The sequence below is a fragment of the Puma concolor genome, chromosome A2 (genome assembly GCF_028749965.1).
Source record: "Puma concolor isolate L17-30 chromosome A2, mPumCon1.1.hap2, whole genome shotgun sequence".
Lineage (NCBI taxonomy): Eukaryota > Metazoa > Chordata > Mammalia > Carnivora > Felidae > Puma > Puma concolor.
The window spans coordinates 17,058,297-17,075,244 of record NC_141668.1 but is presented as its reverse complement, the minus strand read 5'-3'; the positions used below and the strand labels follow the sequence as shown (position 1 = coordinate 17,075,244).

At 40.9% G+C, this 16,948-nt stretch overlaps 1 protein-coding gene across 8 annotated transcripts in view; it reads right to left on the bottom strand.

The window, feature by feature from the left end:
* DGKI (diacylglycerol kinase iota) overlaps positions 1-16,948 on the bottom strand; it is a 441,829-nt gene that overhangs the window by 212,584 nt on the left and 212,297 nt on the right. For 6 of the 8 annotated variants that reach the window (XM_086689190.1, XM_086689223.1, XM_086689216.1 and 3 more), the window contains 4 exons: positions 14,359-14,430; positions 11,060-11,176; positions 2,027-2,101; positions 1,393-1,491 (listed from right to left, as the gene is read on the bottom strand). In XM_086689190.1, coding sequence (XP_086545316.1) covers positions 1,393-1,491; positions 2,027-2,101; positions 11,060-11,176; positions 14,359-14,430 — 363 coding nt within the window. The remainder of the gene's footprint in view (positions 1-1,392; positions 1,492-2,026; positions 2,102-11,059; positions 11,177-14,358; positions 14,431-16,948) is intronic. The other 2 variants (XM_086689197.1, XM_086689207.1) reach the window with 2 other exon arrangements.

Below are 16,948 nucleotides of genomic sequence, written 5' to 3'. Positions count from 1 at the left end.
AACCAGTTTCAAATCTTTACTTTTTAAGTGTGAAACCTCAAGGGTTCTCACCTCAAAATGTAAAATGTGCACTTAGTGGACAGAGAAAATATTTTACCATCCAATCTCACATGAAAATAGAAAAAAATCAAAGCCAGTGAAGAGTCTTGATAAGAAGCCTCAGAGGAGGAAGAGAAGTATATGAGGAGACAAAAGCCTAGATTCCAGAACAAATTCTGTCCTCTAAAGATCTATGTAACTTCAGGTATGTCATTACACATAAGTGTTCTTAGGCTACTTATTTATCCTCGAATGAGGTTGTTATTAATTATGCTACAAGATTTGGACAGAGACCAAATGAAACCTTTAGAAGGTGATATTTTTGATAGTATTGGTGGCATTTGTTGTTAATGATCATTGGGAATGATGAGTGATTCACTGTTCTCACTCTCCTCTGAGGAGAGGGACAAAAGTGGTCAGGTCTAACCTACAATGAGAAGCAATAAAGAGAAGTTCGTTAAGAGTTTCCTAACTATAAGAGTTAAGAAATTCTGAAACATATTAACTAAGAGATTTGGGGATGACCTTTTTTGAAAATCTGTAAGGGAGATGTGAGCAGTTAGGATTCTGGTGCATCTCTGGTATGGTGGAAGCTGAGGGATAAATCATAGAACCTCTAGGTTTTGCCTAACCCGGAAACATGGATGGCTGTCCCCTACTGCAGCAACAGTCACCATGTCCCTGAGAAACTGGTTGTCTTCCATTGCTTGTCCTAGGTGGTGCTGTTTTAAATTGGTGTTGAGAACTATTTTCTTTTTTTTTTTAATATGAAGTTTATTGTCAAATGGGTTTCCATATAACACCCAATGCTCATCCCAACAGGTGCCCTCCTCAATCCCCCTCACCCACCCTCCTCTCCCTCCCACTCCCCATCAACCGTCAGTTTATTCTCAGTTTTTAAGAGTCTCTTATGGTTTGGCTCTAACTTTATTTCCCCCCTTCCCCTCCCCCATGGTCTTCTGTTAAGTTTCTCAGGATCCACATAGGAGTGAAAACATCTGGAATCTGTCCTTCTCTGTATGACTTATTTCACTTAGCATAACACTCTCCAGTTCCATCCATGTTGCTACAAAAGGCCATATTTCATTCTTTCCCATTGCCATGTAGTATTCCATTGTGTATATAAACCACAATTTCTTTATCCATTCATCAGTTGATGGACATTTAAACACTTTGGGATGCAGCAAAAGCAGTCCTGAGAGGAAAATACACTGCAATCCAGGCCTATCTCAAGAAACAAGAAAAATCCCAAATACAAAATCTAATGCACACCTAAAGGAAACAGAAGCAGAAATTATGGAGAACTATTTTCAAGAGAACTATTTTCAAGTTAAACTCATGAAAACGACTCACCTGGTTGCCTCCGCTCTTGGGGTTCACAAACACAAGCAAGGGCTTCATGAGAGGAGAAGAGATAGGTTTTATCACAAAAGGTCGACCTTTGTTTTCCTGCTGAAGGAAGAAAGCAACACTATTGAGACATCCATCCATGACTCAGACAAGTGGCCTGGAAGCAATGGAAGGAAGTAATTACCAGAACCCCCACCGGCCCTAACCCTTGCTCCTCCAAAATAAAAAAGCTACATCTTGTTTAACACAGCTTACTCTAAAAAAGACAGTCCATATAAAGCTTAGAAAAAGGATCTCAAGCTATAATTTTCCCTTGGGAAGTAAGCATGCTTCTGATTTGACTCTGTACACTCTGAGCATTCTAGAAATGTTAGCTCTTCATCTTTATCTTCATCATCTTTGGGATGACACTTCCATGGACAAGTGCAAACGCTCTGATTCTGAAGCAGCAGGAGGTTATAGAGAGGGAGACATCTTAAAGAAACAGAGAGGATTCCAATGTGGTCACAGGGTAGAGAAGGAGGGAAGAAGGGTAGAAAACTTATCAGAAAAATAAGCTTGGGCCAGATCACATCGGACAGGGGTGGCTACAGTAAGGAGGATGTAGTTCACCGGGACATAGTCCTGAAACACTTACTTCAGTTCCTCTTTTACTGGCTTTTCTTTTAAAGCTTGTTCTCTTCTTCTTCCGATTTGAAGCCTTCAGCGAGTTCTGTAGGGAAAGAAGGAAACACCTGAGCCCAGAGGCAGACAGCCCAGGAGCTTCCCATGCAGAACCATGTAGGAGGTGAGGGCAGCACATGCTGTTCCACGCATGCTTCTCATGCTTTGACACTTCCAAGCCACTGTTCATGGGTAAGCCACAGACAGAAACCAGTCGAGTGCTTCAGAGTGAGCGACTGACTCCCCACCACACGGAGAGGCAGGGAGTTAGAACCCTGGAGGCTCTCATGGACTCACATAACAACACATGTTATACCTGCCAACCCTCCCAGTAAAAATGGAAGAATCCCAAATTCTCTGAGGGGCTCCAGTCTCCCGCCCAACCAGGTCCGTCTCCCGCCCAACCAAGTTCAAGTTCATCTCCTGGTATGGAGATCACCTATGTGGAAATGTAAAAAAGGAGGCCATTTTTCATGTTTTTCTATTTTCTTTTTTTTTTTTTTCTGTTTACTTTTTTTGGTAATGACCTTTCTAGTAATAGTCATACAGTGATTCAACCCTAAGGGAACATTATGATTCAACTATCCTATCAGCACTGATGGCTAAGTTTTAAAATGCAGAGATAAGACTCACCGTAAGTTACTTCTATTACTAGAGTGACAGTCAGTGCTCTCTTTCTCTAAAGACCTATTGGTTTAAAATGTCTTCCCTCCCCTGGTAGCCCTGATTTGTCCTTCTCATAGAAGTGCCTCCAACTTGTTGAAATACAGTGACCCCCAAATTTACTTTCCCTGTTTTTCTCTTTCTTGGAATTATACGGACCACAACTTTCTGATTACTTCAACTAACTCTTAATATATGATACAGACGCTTTGCGAAGAACCTCTCTTAGGGGACAGTCACAACTCACTGGTTTAATTAGTGGAGAGTCAGTAATTAATTAGATTGCCATCTTCACAAAGGCAAGATGTTACTATCACATCATAGATGTTTAACAAATGTTGAAAGCCTGAAACACAGAATTCTTAACTTAAAAGTTTATATGAGCATACACACATGCATTGCTTGAGCAGTTAAAGATTCTCAAACAGCTTCAAGAAACTTAGAGACCTACTCTTACTTTGCGGGGTATTTCTTTTCTTAGAGCATTCAAAATAAACCTTACTCTAGAGTACACATATTAACACATTTGAATTAGCAAGAATGAAGCTATTTAACTTTTATTTTACTTTCATATGGACCATAAAAAAAAACAAAAACAAAAACACGCTGCTCTGTAGCTGGAGCTCGTCGAGGATGAAGGAAATTTTCTTGAAGCACCATTTGTCCCAGTTTTCTTCCCCCATCAGATTAAAAGAGTTTTCAGGCTCTGAGTCTCACCAGAGGAGAGAGAGCCAGAAGTTCATGGGTGCTTTAGACCAAAGGTCATTTCTCACCACTCACTGTAGACTATACTTCTCCTGCAAAAAGATCTCCAAGTTTCTGAATTCCTCTTTAAATGGGTCTGCTATCACGTTCCACTTTGGAAAAACTTTCGCATTATTAAAGTCTTTCCCATATTTTAACTACTTTGTTTAAAAAGGGAAGAAAAACCATCTGGAAAAAACCATCTGGAAATTTTAAACACTTAATTGGCCAAATGTCCCAAGAAGAATCTGAGAGACTGTTAGGATGGCAATTAATGATACTGCATGGTTCTCAACCAATCACACACGTTGGCCTCATCCAGGGTTCTTTTAAAAATGCTGACACGTGGACCTCCAAATACTCTTTTGTTTGGGGTGAAGCCCAGGCAAACATACTTTTCAAAAGCTCCCCAGGCAACTCTAGTGCGTAGCCAGAGCGGAGAACCTCTGAAGTCAAAGGGAAAAGTGAGGAGACATACATACTGCACTAAAGCACAATACCAATGGGATGAGGAGCATGAGCTGTGGAATCTGACCTGCTGGATGTTAGTTCTGGGTCTTCCGGTTACGAGATCTAGGACCTTGGCCAAGGAAGTCAAGCTCTTGAAATGACAGTCTCTTAATTTTTAAAATGAAGGTGACAATACCTACCTCATGGGACAGTTGTGAAGTTTAAAGGAAAAAAGGTATGTGAAGCAGTTAGCTTGGTGTCGGCCCATGATAAGCACCTCCATCAATGTGGCCTCATTCACAGTTGTATATCCCCAGCACTGAGCCCAAACGCCTGGCTCCTCGAATCATTGTTGAAATGAATCAGTATTGTAATTCCCAGCACTTACTGAGTCTTTCCTGATATTGGAAAGGATCCCCCGGAAGTGAATGCTTGCCTCCTAGCTTCTTTGTTGTTTTAGTTCATTTATTGCCCAGAGCAAGGTAGGGAGCCAAGTGCTTTCAGGAACACACTACAGGCCTTGGTTCCTGGCACGAGTCAGTAACTACACTCTAAGAGAGAAGTCTAATGGATCAGGCTAAGATTGTCTCCCAAACTTGCCTCATCACAGAAATCACAGTTCTCCAGGTGATTCTGCTGATCAAGCATGTTTGGGAAACAGAGTTAGCAAAACACATCAAAAGAAGACTTGATGTCTGAAAACAGAGCAGGCAAAGAACTCAACTCTAATAGGGAACAGACATACACAATGGCCTTTTTAACACAGATGCAGCAAATACAAATGCTTCTGGGCCTCATGGAGCCAAATGCATGTGAGGTCCTCTTCATCTCACAGAACAAAAAGGGAGCCAAGATGAAGCACAGTGATTGACTTACAGTACCTGGATGCTTCTATGTGAGCTCTGAGTTAAGCTTACAGCCCTATGGATAGTCAAATAGCAAAAGATAAGCAGTATGGAATTTCACAGCACACCTTGAAATTCTTGAGGCTTCCTTCTGTTCATGTGTATATATGTATCTTGGTCCCAACATAGAACTTCTTTTAGAAAGTATCATCATAACAGATGGATGTGAAAGCAGATTTGGGTTGTGTTTCAGCCATGACAAGATAAGTCACCTCGTCTTGCTAATCTAAGACATTGCTCATCCTGCCTGGGTCAGTCTTGTTGTGAGAGTTAAAATAGCAGGCTTTTCAAGAACATAAAAATTATGCCAAGAAGTTATATTTTCGAATTGTTGGTGCTGTTATTCAAGAAACCAGCGATGCATGTACTGCGTTCAAAAACAAAGCATCCCCGGCGTCAAGGGCAGCTAACTCAGTGATACAAAGGCTTCATTTAGCAAGTTCAATACCATCCAAACAGTGAAATGCTGTACCCTCATGTGGATTTTTGCATTCTTCAGATTGTAACTGCATGTACCACTCTATGTTATGTGCCCACTCTTTTGTTCAAGTCCTAAGAATAAAGGCTTTTTTTTAAATAACCAGGTATTGAGGCAGTATTATTTCGCTACAGAAATAATCCTACCAACAAAGTCTCTATCATAGTTAGGACTCCTTCTTGGGCTGTTGAAAAATGCCTGTGGGTAAATCACTCAACTGTGAATAAAACTTAACTACCTGTTATTACTCTTCAGGGATTTTCCCAGGTTATGAGATCACAAAGGACTGGTTGTAACAAGAGATCTAAACAGAAGACATGTCACACTTCATCATCCCAAATGAAGCCTTCTCTCATTGTACACCAGACAAAACTCTGATGGATTACAGGAGAGGCATGGACTTGGGTCTATTAGAGAGCGCTCTTACTCTGCCCTGTTCTAGCTGTAACACTGGGACAGGAGTTGTCCTGAGGACAGGCAAGCAGAGAAATAAAGAAAACTAATTCCAAAAGATAAGGACAGGGTCTCAGCCATTTCTCAGACATGTTTGGTTAAATAACAGCAAGTGTTGGCTAACCTTTAGAACTGACCAAAGCAAATGGCCTGAGAAATTCTGATAGATACAGTTGGTCATAGCTGTTACATATCCTGGGTCTCAGTCTCCAGCATTTCAGCATTATCCAATAAGGAACAGGGACATGAAGAAACATGAAGAAAGCCCATATAGGCTAGGAAGGAGTTGACTGCAGCATTTTTTGTAAGTAGGCCATTAGAAACAGTACAAATATCCATCAGTGGGGAGTTGGTTAAATAAACTGTAATATATTCACGGTGTGAAATACATACAGCAGTTTAAAAAGAAGTTAAATCTAGATGTATTAATATAGACTTTTGCTCAAGATCTTTCTTAATGAGGAAAGGCCAGTTTTAAAGTATTATATATGGAATAATGCCATTTATTAAAAACACATACCTCTGGTCTCCTATAACTTGACCCCACCAAAAATTCATGTAACCCAGGTCTTTCTCCATCAGCTCCAAGTGCTTGCACTAGTAGTTCAACATCTTTAATTTGTTTATCTGATCAAAATATTATCCTCTAACACTTCCTGTCGAGAGGAAAAGCCCTGACATCTGTAACATGAACTATAATGTTGACTTCATTAAATGCATGAACAGATTTGTGCTTGGTTCTTAAAGTTTGGTTTTCTTTTAATTCTTTACTGTCATCTAAAATCTATCATCTTTTATTTTCTAGGTCCCTCCAAATAATTTGGTGATGAAACCCAGCAAACCATCCAGACCAGCCCTCACTCCCCTTACCATCAAGGCTCCACACAGCTGGTCACAGAGTGACGATCTACTCAGAAGCAGCCATCTTTTAACAGATCAGGAAAATACATGGTTTAAATCCACCTCTTTGCAGCCTGCTTTTCCTGACCTTTATACACTCAAAGTTGGTTTCTTCCTCTCTACAGTCATTTGTTTAGACATAAACATCACAAATAAAGCTGGCTTTATTTGGGGATCCACCTTAACTGTTGTTCTCAGTATGTTCTATAAACCTGTACTGTCCTTCCTCATCCCTCTTCCCAGTGAGGTCCCTCACGTCCTTCAAAACCAAGCACAAACAACATGTTCTGTTTAACCTACAATGATCCCCAGAACCCAAATTGCTCAAGTCTGCTTCATGTTTCCGCCTCGTTCCTACATCTCAGGTCACACTTCCACTCCCCGTGTGGCCTCTCACAGACCATGGCTAGTTCCACCAACCTGTGGGATCTCTTCTTGCCACCACTCTGTGCAGATCCCTCCTAAAAGATGCACACCGATGACAAAGGCAAACCTTCCCGTTATGTGAGACCACTCTTTTCATTAAGGATTTACACGTGGCTGAATTCCTCTTCCAGAATCCACAAATTCTCTGCCTAATGATTTAGTTCACTCTTCTATGTCCACTCTTTGTGGACATCAGGTGAATATCTGATTCATCTCTGGGCCTCCCACTGCACATAGTGGCATCCGTGAATGTACTTAAATATCTACTTCGTTCAGTTCAGAGTATCTTCTTGTTTTTAAGCAGTATCTTCCAATATAGAAATATACAGAAAAAAATATACATGAATTCTACAAGTAGGAAAAACATTTTGTCTGCTGTCCTCCATCTAATTTCCAAACTCTTTTTTAAATTGTTTCTCAAAGTCCCCAATGAATTCTTTAAACTGCCTGCTTCCACACCATCGCTAACAGCTTGCCACCCGCATTCCTCAAACTATAGTTTCATGGTCATCAATGATCTAGTCCCAAACACAAAGACTTTTCTCAATCCATGATTTTTTAACGTCTTCAGAATTTCACATTGATGACTGCCCTCTTTTTCTTTCTGTTTTTAATAATGAAGCTCTGTGTTCTCTCCCTGTTTTGAAGGATTCTCTTCCTCCTTTCACTTTCTTGTTGTAGATGCTCACCCGGTCTGCTTCAGTTCTCCAGTTCAGTAAATGAATAGCTCTTGACTCTCTCCCATGGGATAAGAATCATGCTAGTGAACACACAATCCCACTACAGTATATAATACAACAGTTACAGTGGCATTTCAAGGGCCACTCGAGAGCACAGACAACAGGGTACCAGACAACAGGCTGTGGCCCCTATGCTGCCTCTCTCCCCATGAGAATCCTTTTGCCGTTTCCTCTCATTGTAATACGGACGGGTCAGGGAACAATAACTTCTGTCCTGACCCCCGTGTGACTGTTCAAGGTTCACCTCTGTTGATGTAGAACTTTATTTGATATCCTATACTCAACAAGGAAAATAACAAGAGTTAACATTTACTGAGACTTACAGTGAGCTAGGTGCTGTTCTACATGCTTTATTTTTTTTTTACTTTTTAGCTCATTAGACCTCATGAAAACCCTATGAATTCAGTACTAGTATTATTTACATTTTGAAGATGAAAAGTTGAGGAGTTTTAATTCTTTGAGATTGTGTAAGTTATTAAATAGCTGAGCAAGCATATGAATCTAGGCGATCTGACTCATAAGCTAGAGCTCTTAAGCACTACTGTATTGCCCCCCAAGCTCATCATACACCGGATTTCAAAGAGAATTTAGTTAATTGATTACTTCTTTTTTGAGGTCCATAGGACGAGGGATACCAAAATTTTTAAAGATAGGTGACTTAGCAAGGATTGTTATAGTAAGACTGTGAGGCAGCAAATGAGCTTGGTTTCCAGTCTCAGAATTCCTGGGTTCAAATATTACCTCAAACTAGTTAATAACTTTATGGCCCTGGATAATTTATTTGCCTTCAATTCCTCACTTCTCAGCTACAACATGGGATTAGGATACCTGCCTCACAGGGTTCTATGATGGTGAAACGAGATACTGAAAGTAAAGTACTTGAAATAGTTCCTGATACATATAAAAGCATTCATAAGTGTTAGCTATCCTTGTTCTCATTATTACACTGTTCTGAATCATAAAAGGACAATAAAAACATGTGTGATGAAAACAGACTGTGAACCGTATCTACCATCCTCCATTAAAAGTAACCAAGATTCCTTAGAGAAATGGCTGCTTGCAGGTATGAACAGGAAATGCTTAAGATGATCCTGGAACATGGTGTGATTCATGAAACAAAGGAAGGTATCAAAAACATCATGGCTTATGAAAAATGGAGATAAAAGCCATCTGGAAGGGGTTCTAACTGGTAAAAGATAAAACAATATGAATATAAAAAAAATGATGCCAATGGACTGAAACATATGTTTTATATATATATATATAAAAATATATATATTTATATATACATATATAAAACATGAGGTAAGTTAATAATTCATAAAGATACTCTCCACAAACCACCACCACCACCACCATCGTTAGCCAACTAATAAAGTTGCTAAGGTACCAAGCAATTATTCTGAAAATTTACAAATAAAGGTAAATACTCAAGCATTTGTCATGTATTAGCTTTATTTTTTAGTTCCCTTATTACCAGCAGAAAAATAAAAAAGTACAAATTAGAAAAACCACCTCTTGGTAACCTCTAATAAAATAATAGTAAGTTAGGTAATCATCCTTAACGGATCAAACAGATGAAAGGCTCATGGACAACTTTTTAATAGATGGCTTAAAAGGATAGCTCCAGAACTCACTGATGAGTCTTAGAGCTAAGAGTGAACAATCTCATATTCTGTTCCTTTGAAAGCAACACTACAGAAATACACCACCCCGATGTAGTGCAAACTAGTCTCACAGCCTCACGAGTATAATTTTGGATACAGCACCCTTGCTGGTATCATTCTCCTGCCTGCTCTTTCCTCTCTTTTCCATCGATCTAAATCCCACCCATCTTTAAAGAGGTAGAATAAAACCCACCTCCTTCATGAGGCTCTTGCCCTGATCTTTCCTTAAGAGAACTACATAGTTCTTCAGAGCAAGGATCACCACATATTACATCACAATGCCTAATAGCTTTCCCGAAACCATTAAGATTTTCAGTGAAAACATATTGGTTGAACTGAAAATTTAATATAAAGTTCTTGGAGACACTACTGAATTTCAGGGGTTGGGGAACCAAAGGGTAGTAAAGAAGTAAAAAGGTTAGATTTTTTAAGTTAACACTAAATTGAACATCGGTACACTTGAATTTCAAACACAGTACTATACTTGCTATCACCTTGGGCACCTCCTTTAACAGCTCTTAGCATTTGGCTCTAAAATGTAAGATGAGAAAGCTAAGGCTCCCATTTTTTAATGTACAGATCCTGCACTTGCCTCTGGAAAAGATTTCCCAAGGGCTTTCACGGATTGTAACATGGAAAGATTATTACTAAGTGTTACTCATCAACAGAAGCTGAACTTAAATAAAAACACACAAAGCAAAAGTGTCCATGATCCACCAGTTTTTAAAATAAAACTGAGTCAATGAGAATAAAATGCATGATGATTCTGAAGACCATATAAAGTAGGACTGCCACAGGTTATAAAGATATTATACTCAGTAGGACATCCTAAAGTAGCTGCATCCCCAGGGGAGGTACCACCTTTCCCCCATCACATTAAAAGTCTGCCAACCCATACCTTGGAGCTAATGGTCTAAGGTGTCTAGTACAAAGGTAGAAATTTTGCTGTCAAAGATTACGACCTTGTTGAGAAACCACTAAGGTTTCCCAGAATATTGCAGAGACACTCTAGGACAGAATGTACAACAAGAATTGAATACAGAATGAGATTAGGTATTAAGAGGATAAATTCTACTTTGCCTTAAGAAAAGAGTGTTGCTCTCTGAGCAGGCCTTGTGTATTTAGGAAGGTCATGACCCACAGTCTGCCGGTCAGGTTGGAAGTGGTGGTAATCTCAACCAAACACGGAAGCCTGCACAGTTTGCCCTCACATTCACTCCCTGGGGATGCCCAGGCTGGAAGAGAAGAGAGTTGTGTAAGAAATTAGCTGCACCCACCACTTGTATTTAATGAATTCAGGAGAACACCCAAAGAGAATATCATTAGCACATGAATGGGAAGGAAACATTCCTGCTGTGGAACTTTGATTTCTTTGGGAAAGGGAGGCTGGTTCCATGAGAGAGCCCAACTGCAGTAAAGTGATGGGCTAATGGAATGTACCCGGGAAGCTGAGCATGGGGCTGTGGGGATGAGTGAGCAGAGATTTTAGGAACCCCCAAAAAAGTCAGGGCAAGAAAAGCAAGAAGCAGCAGTTCCTTCTTCTCTGCACAGGCCCAGCAGCACCAGGGTCCCAGAAGTTACCTGAGGTTTCTTCACCTTAATGATCCAGGTGGGCGGGACAATGACAGCAGCATGAGCCCCCAGGGAGCAGGGTTCTTCAATGTGATGCAGCATGAAGCAGGTCACCTTATTGTGAAACTGAGGAGAAAAATAGCCAGTAAACAAATCCAGGAATCATACATGGGCACAAGGAGTAAGTACATGTGCACGTGCACGCTCGCCCGCAGGCACAGACACCGAGGACACATGCTCCTTATCACTACCCAAACAGCCCTGGAAGTGAGCAGATTTTGAATTCGTTCCACTTTACAAACAGATAAAGAAATCAATCTTGTAGGTCAAGGCCAGCTAAAACTTTATAAGCTTTTAATAGGATATTTACATAACGAGGTCGCGAATGCTTCTATTAATCCTAGCCTTGCATATAATTTTGTTGCACTTGACTTGTGCTGGTCACAGACTAGACGGGAAACAATGTTGAGGAGGAAATGAAGGCAAGCAGAAGAGCAGTTCCTCTCTTTTTGCTAATCATAGATGTAAATCCACCCGGGGTAGTCCCTCCAGTTTAGGACACCCAGGAAAGAAGCAAGAGGTCTCTTCTAGAGAGTTCTTAACTCAAGCGGAAACAAAGAGATTGCCTCTGCTGGGTTTGTTTGGGGCTGCCGAAAAATACAACGAACCTATTACACTTGGCAAATCTAAAATGCTGCCTGTTTTTGATAGGAAGGAAGTAAATGTAGACTGATGATCGTAGCAATACTTCAGGATTAGTGGTTAAACTCTGTACCAACAGACTAAGTGACCATAGGCCAATCACATATTCAATCCTCTTTTGTGTGTAAAGTGATAGTGATGTGTGGTAATAATATTTTCCTAATAAACAAAATCCACATGCTACAATAATTATGGGCCTTAAAGTTTTAATCAGGGATTTTTTAAAAACCTTAACATCAGTTTCTACCGCATTATACTTAATGGAACCGTAATTTGTCATCATAACTGGAACAATTTTAAGAATGGAAGGGAGCACTAATAATAATTACGTTGCAACAAAAGACATAAATTAGGTTGGTCTCTGGAAAACTGGCAAATACGGCCACCCCAATCCTGTCATAGAGAGAATCTGCCTTCATTTCTGCCTATTGTCAAGGTCTGATGTGGTCCAGTAGAAAATTACTAATTAAGTATAAACACAAAATAAATTATTAATTTCCCCTACCATCAGTTATTTGTGATCTCCAAATTATGATACACTAGAGAAATATTATTTGAATACCTTCTTTAAAAACTGATTTTCTTTCAGCAATTCAGATAAACCCGTAAATGCCCATTTTCATTGCATTTCTAAAATGGCCAGGATCTCCAAGACAGCCTGTTTCAACTCCTAATTTGTACTTGTGTCGTCTCCAATCTAGACAGAGAGCCAAAAGTGCATAACTTTTACAAGGTGGAGTCAGAGCCTAAACCCAAAAGCCCAGCTCTCAAATCCAGTTTGTTTGTTTGTTTGTTTTTTCCTGCTGCCGGAAGTGCCTACAGAGGGCACTTATTTGACATTAGATATCCTAGAAGGAATTACCTGTAGGGCTAAAATGTATCACCAATGTAATTTGTCTTAAATTTTTATATTTCTAGTTCTTGCAAAATCACCTACAATGGGATTCAATTGGACTATGAATTAATGTAAAGACAACACGTGCTCCAGGTGAAGTGGAATTGAGTTCCCAAATTAATGGACTCTGGATAAACCATCTCACCACAGCCTGGAAGTTCCAGCATCGGAACAGATGCAGCCTATAGGAGCCCACGCTGCCAATACTCTCCCACAGGTGGCGTCTCAACAGATCAGGGAAATCAGCAGCACATATACTGTTAGGGACACCTGAAACCTGAATCAGCTTCTTTGTCTCTAGGTGGAGATAGTGCCTTGATGGAATAGGATAGTTTCATTCAAGAACTAGGATGACCTTATATTTGTGAGCAGATTCTTGAACAAAGATTATTTGTGTAAAAATTAACTGAAAGGAGATGGAAATGCCTAGAAAATGTGGCAGGATAGGGACACAGCAAGCACTGAGCTTTCCAGACTAGTGCAACCCTATCTACTGACAATAGGTTCTCCTGATACGTGGGGGCCCAGGGAAATTATGCTACAGAGACTGGGTCAAACTTTATAAAATTCCCAAAGTTCAAAAGCAGCTGACCTACAAACATGTCACTTTTATGTGTTTCACCTAAATTCATCTGCTCTGGCCCTGTGGGCTAGGTTGGCTTGTTAAATCTCATGTGTGTAGGGGGCCAAAGTCTTCCTGCAAACCCTTAGCTGAAATACTGCAGCCCTGTCTTTTCAGGTTGTCTGTGCAATGAACAGACTCTGCCCCAATTACACAGTCATTCAACAAAGTAGGTGAACTGAGAGATTAGAGCAGGGGTCTGGAAACTTTTTCTATAAAAGGCCCGGATAGTAAATAGTTGAGCTTTATGGGGCCATACTGTCTCTGTGGCAACTATCAACTTTGCTATTATAGCATGAAAGTAGCCATGGACAATACATCAATGGATGGGCATGGCTGTGTTCCAGTAAAATGTTATTTATAAAAACAGGCAGCAGTCAGATTTAGCCTATGGGCCACAGCTGGCCAATCCACAAGTTAGCATTGTCTGGTTAAAAAAAGAACAGGTATGTAGGCAAATAAGAAAATGAACCCTCTGGTTGAAAAGGGGTATTAAAAAAAAATGTCAAAAGGATAGACAAAAGAGGAAAATAGGGAAAACATCACTGGATCCTAACGAACATATATATGTTCAAATGTAAGGAACAGCTATAAAGAGCTATAACAATATCCAAGCCTAAAGAAGGGTACAAGACCACTCCTTACCCCAGTACAGCCCCATAAAAAAGACACCCACATCAAAAACAGAAGAACCAAGATGGCTTGATTCCGGTGTTAGAAGGATTATCCAATGGTGCAACTTCCAACCGTAGAGGAGTTGTCAACAATCTAGTGCAATGGAAGAAATACATGCTAGGGGGTGAGAAGTCCTCGAGTCTAGACCCAGGGTAGGAACAGGGGAGGATTTCCCAGGCTCTGATCCTAGGCTTCAGTGTGTATAAATTAAAGGGTTACTTGAATCTCTAGTTTCTCCCATTTCATAGAGGCATTAGTCCTATGGTTTAATCTAATCCTTCAAGGATCCTATGTGAGGGAAATAATACATAAATTAGGATGACCTTCCGTTTACAGACAGCAACTCAAGTAATGACATAGGTTCATTTTGATAAAACAAGAGCCCACTTTGTTTCATTTGGTTCCCAAACTTACCGCCTGTTTGCACCAGGAACAGCTGATAGCCACAATCTCTTTACTGTGGAAGGAGAACTTTTGCTGGAAGCCCTGGGAGGTTAGGACAAGAGATAGAGAATTTAAAACCACTTCAATCATGGCACGCATTTGCCCTCCTGAAGTCCAATGAAGTGAGGAAGGCCAGATGTGTCCCCACCACTCAAGGTGACTGGGACTGCCAATGCCACATTCAGCACTTACGTCCCACCCTCTGCCATGTAAGAGTTTCCTACCCCTGAATCATCTGGAGTGTGAGAGGAGGCACCAATATTTGCTGTGCCACTAAGTACTCAAGCCAGCCACAAAGAGTTGTTTCTTTTCCCCCAAATAAATGTGGTTTGGACAGGGTTTTATTACAAGCAAAAGAAAAGCCACTATTGGGCCACATAGTTCTTTTCAATGATGGGCATCCATCTCAGAGCTGCTGTGCAACCTTAACATCTGAGAATGCACAGAGAGAGAAATTAAGTATCAGAGTTAGGACCTAGAAGCAGGGGTGTGGAAGAGTCCGAGGGTGTAGGAGGATTTTCAAACACTTTCACCATCCCCCTTGGGGCTCCAAACAAGCAGCTTTCAATGTTTATTCTTCACCAGCAAGCAGGAAAGAGATTAATGGAATGGCAAACACAATCCTTTTAAATGAACAAACAATTACTTTTCAATCAAGAATGGAAGAGGCGCTTTTTGGCTGTTGCTATCCTTAAAGAATTATCAGAGAGAAGTAAGTACGCAGTAATGCTCAAAGAATTTCGTTTAGCCTTCCCAAAGCTCTTCCATTTCTATCTTCCTGTGACATCTATACTCGAATAAAGTAATGCAAAGCAATGACAAAAAAAAAATTGTAAAAGGGATTTTGTAAAGTGATCAAAAGAAAACACAAAGATGTGATAGGCAGGGAAGCTATTAAGACATTGGCTGAAAAGTCTTGCTTTAATGTGCACAGATAATCTTAAGAAAAAAAATCAATTTACACATTACTAAAAGAATTCTCAATGGCATTTTGTGCAGTCCCCAGAATTCCTACCAATCTGTGGCATTTTAAATACCATGGAGCGTTTTCTCCATTTTGAGCCTCTCCCTCTTCTTGGGCTCCTAAAACACAGTCACATTCTCCACCTGCTTCTCTGGTCCCCTGCACACGATATAAGACCAGGACCGCTTTCAGTCCTCTGTACTCTGTGATTCCTCCTTTAATCCCCTTCTTTTGCCCCAAACTCAAATCTCACTTCCAGAAACATGACTTAACATCAGACTTTCCTGGATTTTGAAAAATCTCTCCTTCAATATCCCTTTCTCAGCAACTTAAGTGATAACAATCATTCCAAGTGCAGAGAAGTGAACACAGCAGGGGGGGTGACCACTCTCCTTACACAGCTGCTTGCAAGCCTGGCCCTTGGCTGGCATCTAGAAACTTGGACTTCCAGAGGGGTTCCCCATTCCCCCAACAGTTAAGAGTGGGTCCCTGCACCTAAAATGTTGGTACAAATGATGTGGTTTATGCTAAACACCTGCTTTCCTTTTGAGACTCTGGGATGTGGATATGTGCCACGCAGAAGGTGCTTATGTAACCAGCCCCCAGTAAAAACTCTGTGCACTGTGCCTCTAATGAGACTGGAGGACAACATTTCACAAGTGTGGTCACAACTCATATGGGAGGAATTAAGCACACCCTGTGTGACTCTGTTAGGAGAGGACTTTCAGAAGCTTGCACCCAGTTTCCTCCAGGTTTTGCCCCATGTGCCTTTTCTTTTGCTGATTTTGCTTTGGATCCTTTCATTGTGATAAATCAGAGCTGTAATACATACTGAGTCCTAGGAGTAATCCTAATGAATCTTCGACACAGGTGGTCTTACGGACCATAACACACTCACCTCTCCCCAAATAATGCCTCTTTCTGCCAATGATACTATCATTTTCCCCCAGGAAATGACACACTGTTTGTAAAACACACGTGGACTGAATTATGAGGACAGGTGTGGTGTTCAGTGCTGTGTGGCCACCAACAACCCACACAGCCCCCAGCACGGAGACTTAGAACGGCCAGACAGAAACAGCTTACAGAGAGGACAGCAAGTCCGGGGGCCAAAGGGTTAGGTATGCAGGTCTTTTCAACTCAGTGGGATAGAATTCCATTCAATAGGAGTCAATGTGATATATGATGGCACCAAATCTGAAGGAATGAATTCACATGGGAGGTGTCTGCCAAGTTCCTCATCATCTCTCAAGGCACTCTTGATGGACTGGGCCAAAGAGAGATGAATAAAACTTCTCTTTAGAGCCAGTGAAACAACCTGTGACTGCGGGAGGAAGGAAGCTAGCAGCCAAGAGCAAGGCTACTGATGCTGGTGCAGTGCCTGTGCAGGAGCTCCTGAGGCCAGTCTTGGCCATGCAGCTAGGCCCTTCTATCCTGCACCCCGTGTCCAGCAGCCATCAGGCTCCACAGATTGGTCACTCCACATCTGGATGTCTGCTCCATTTTCTAATTTGTTTCTCCTGGGATGGTCTGTTTTCCCCTATATTCTTCACCCTATCCTGGGCATGGCCTCCAGGGAAAATACTGCTTCTTACA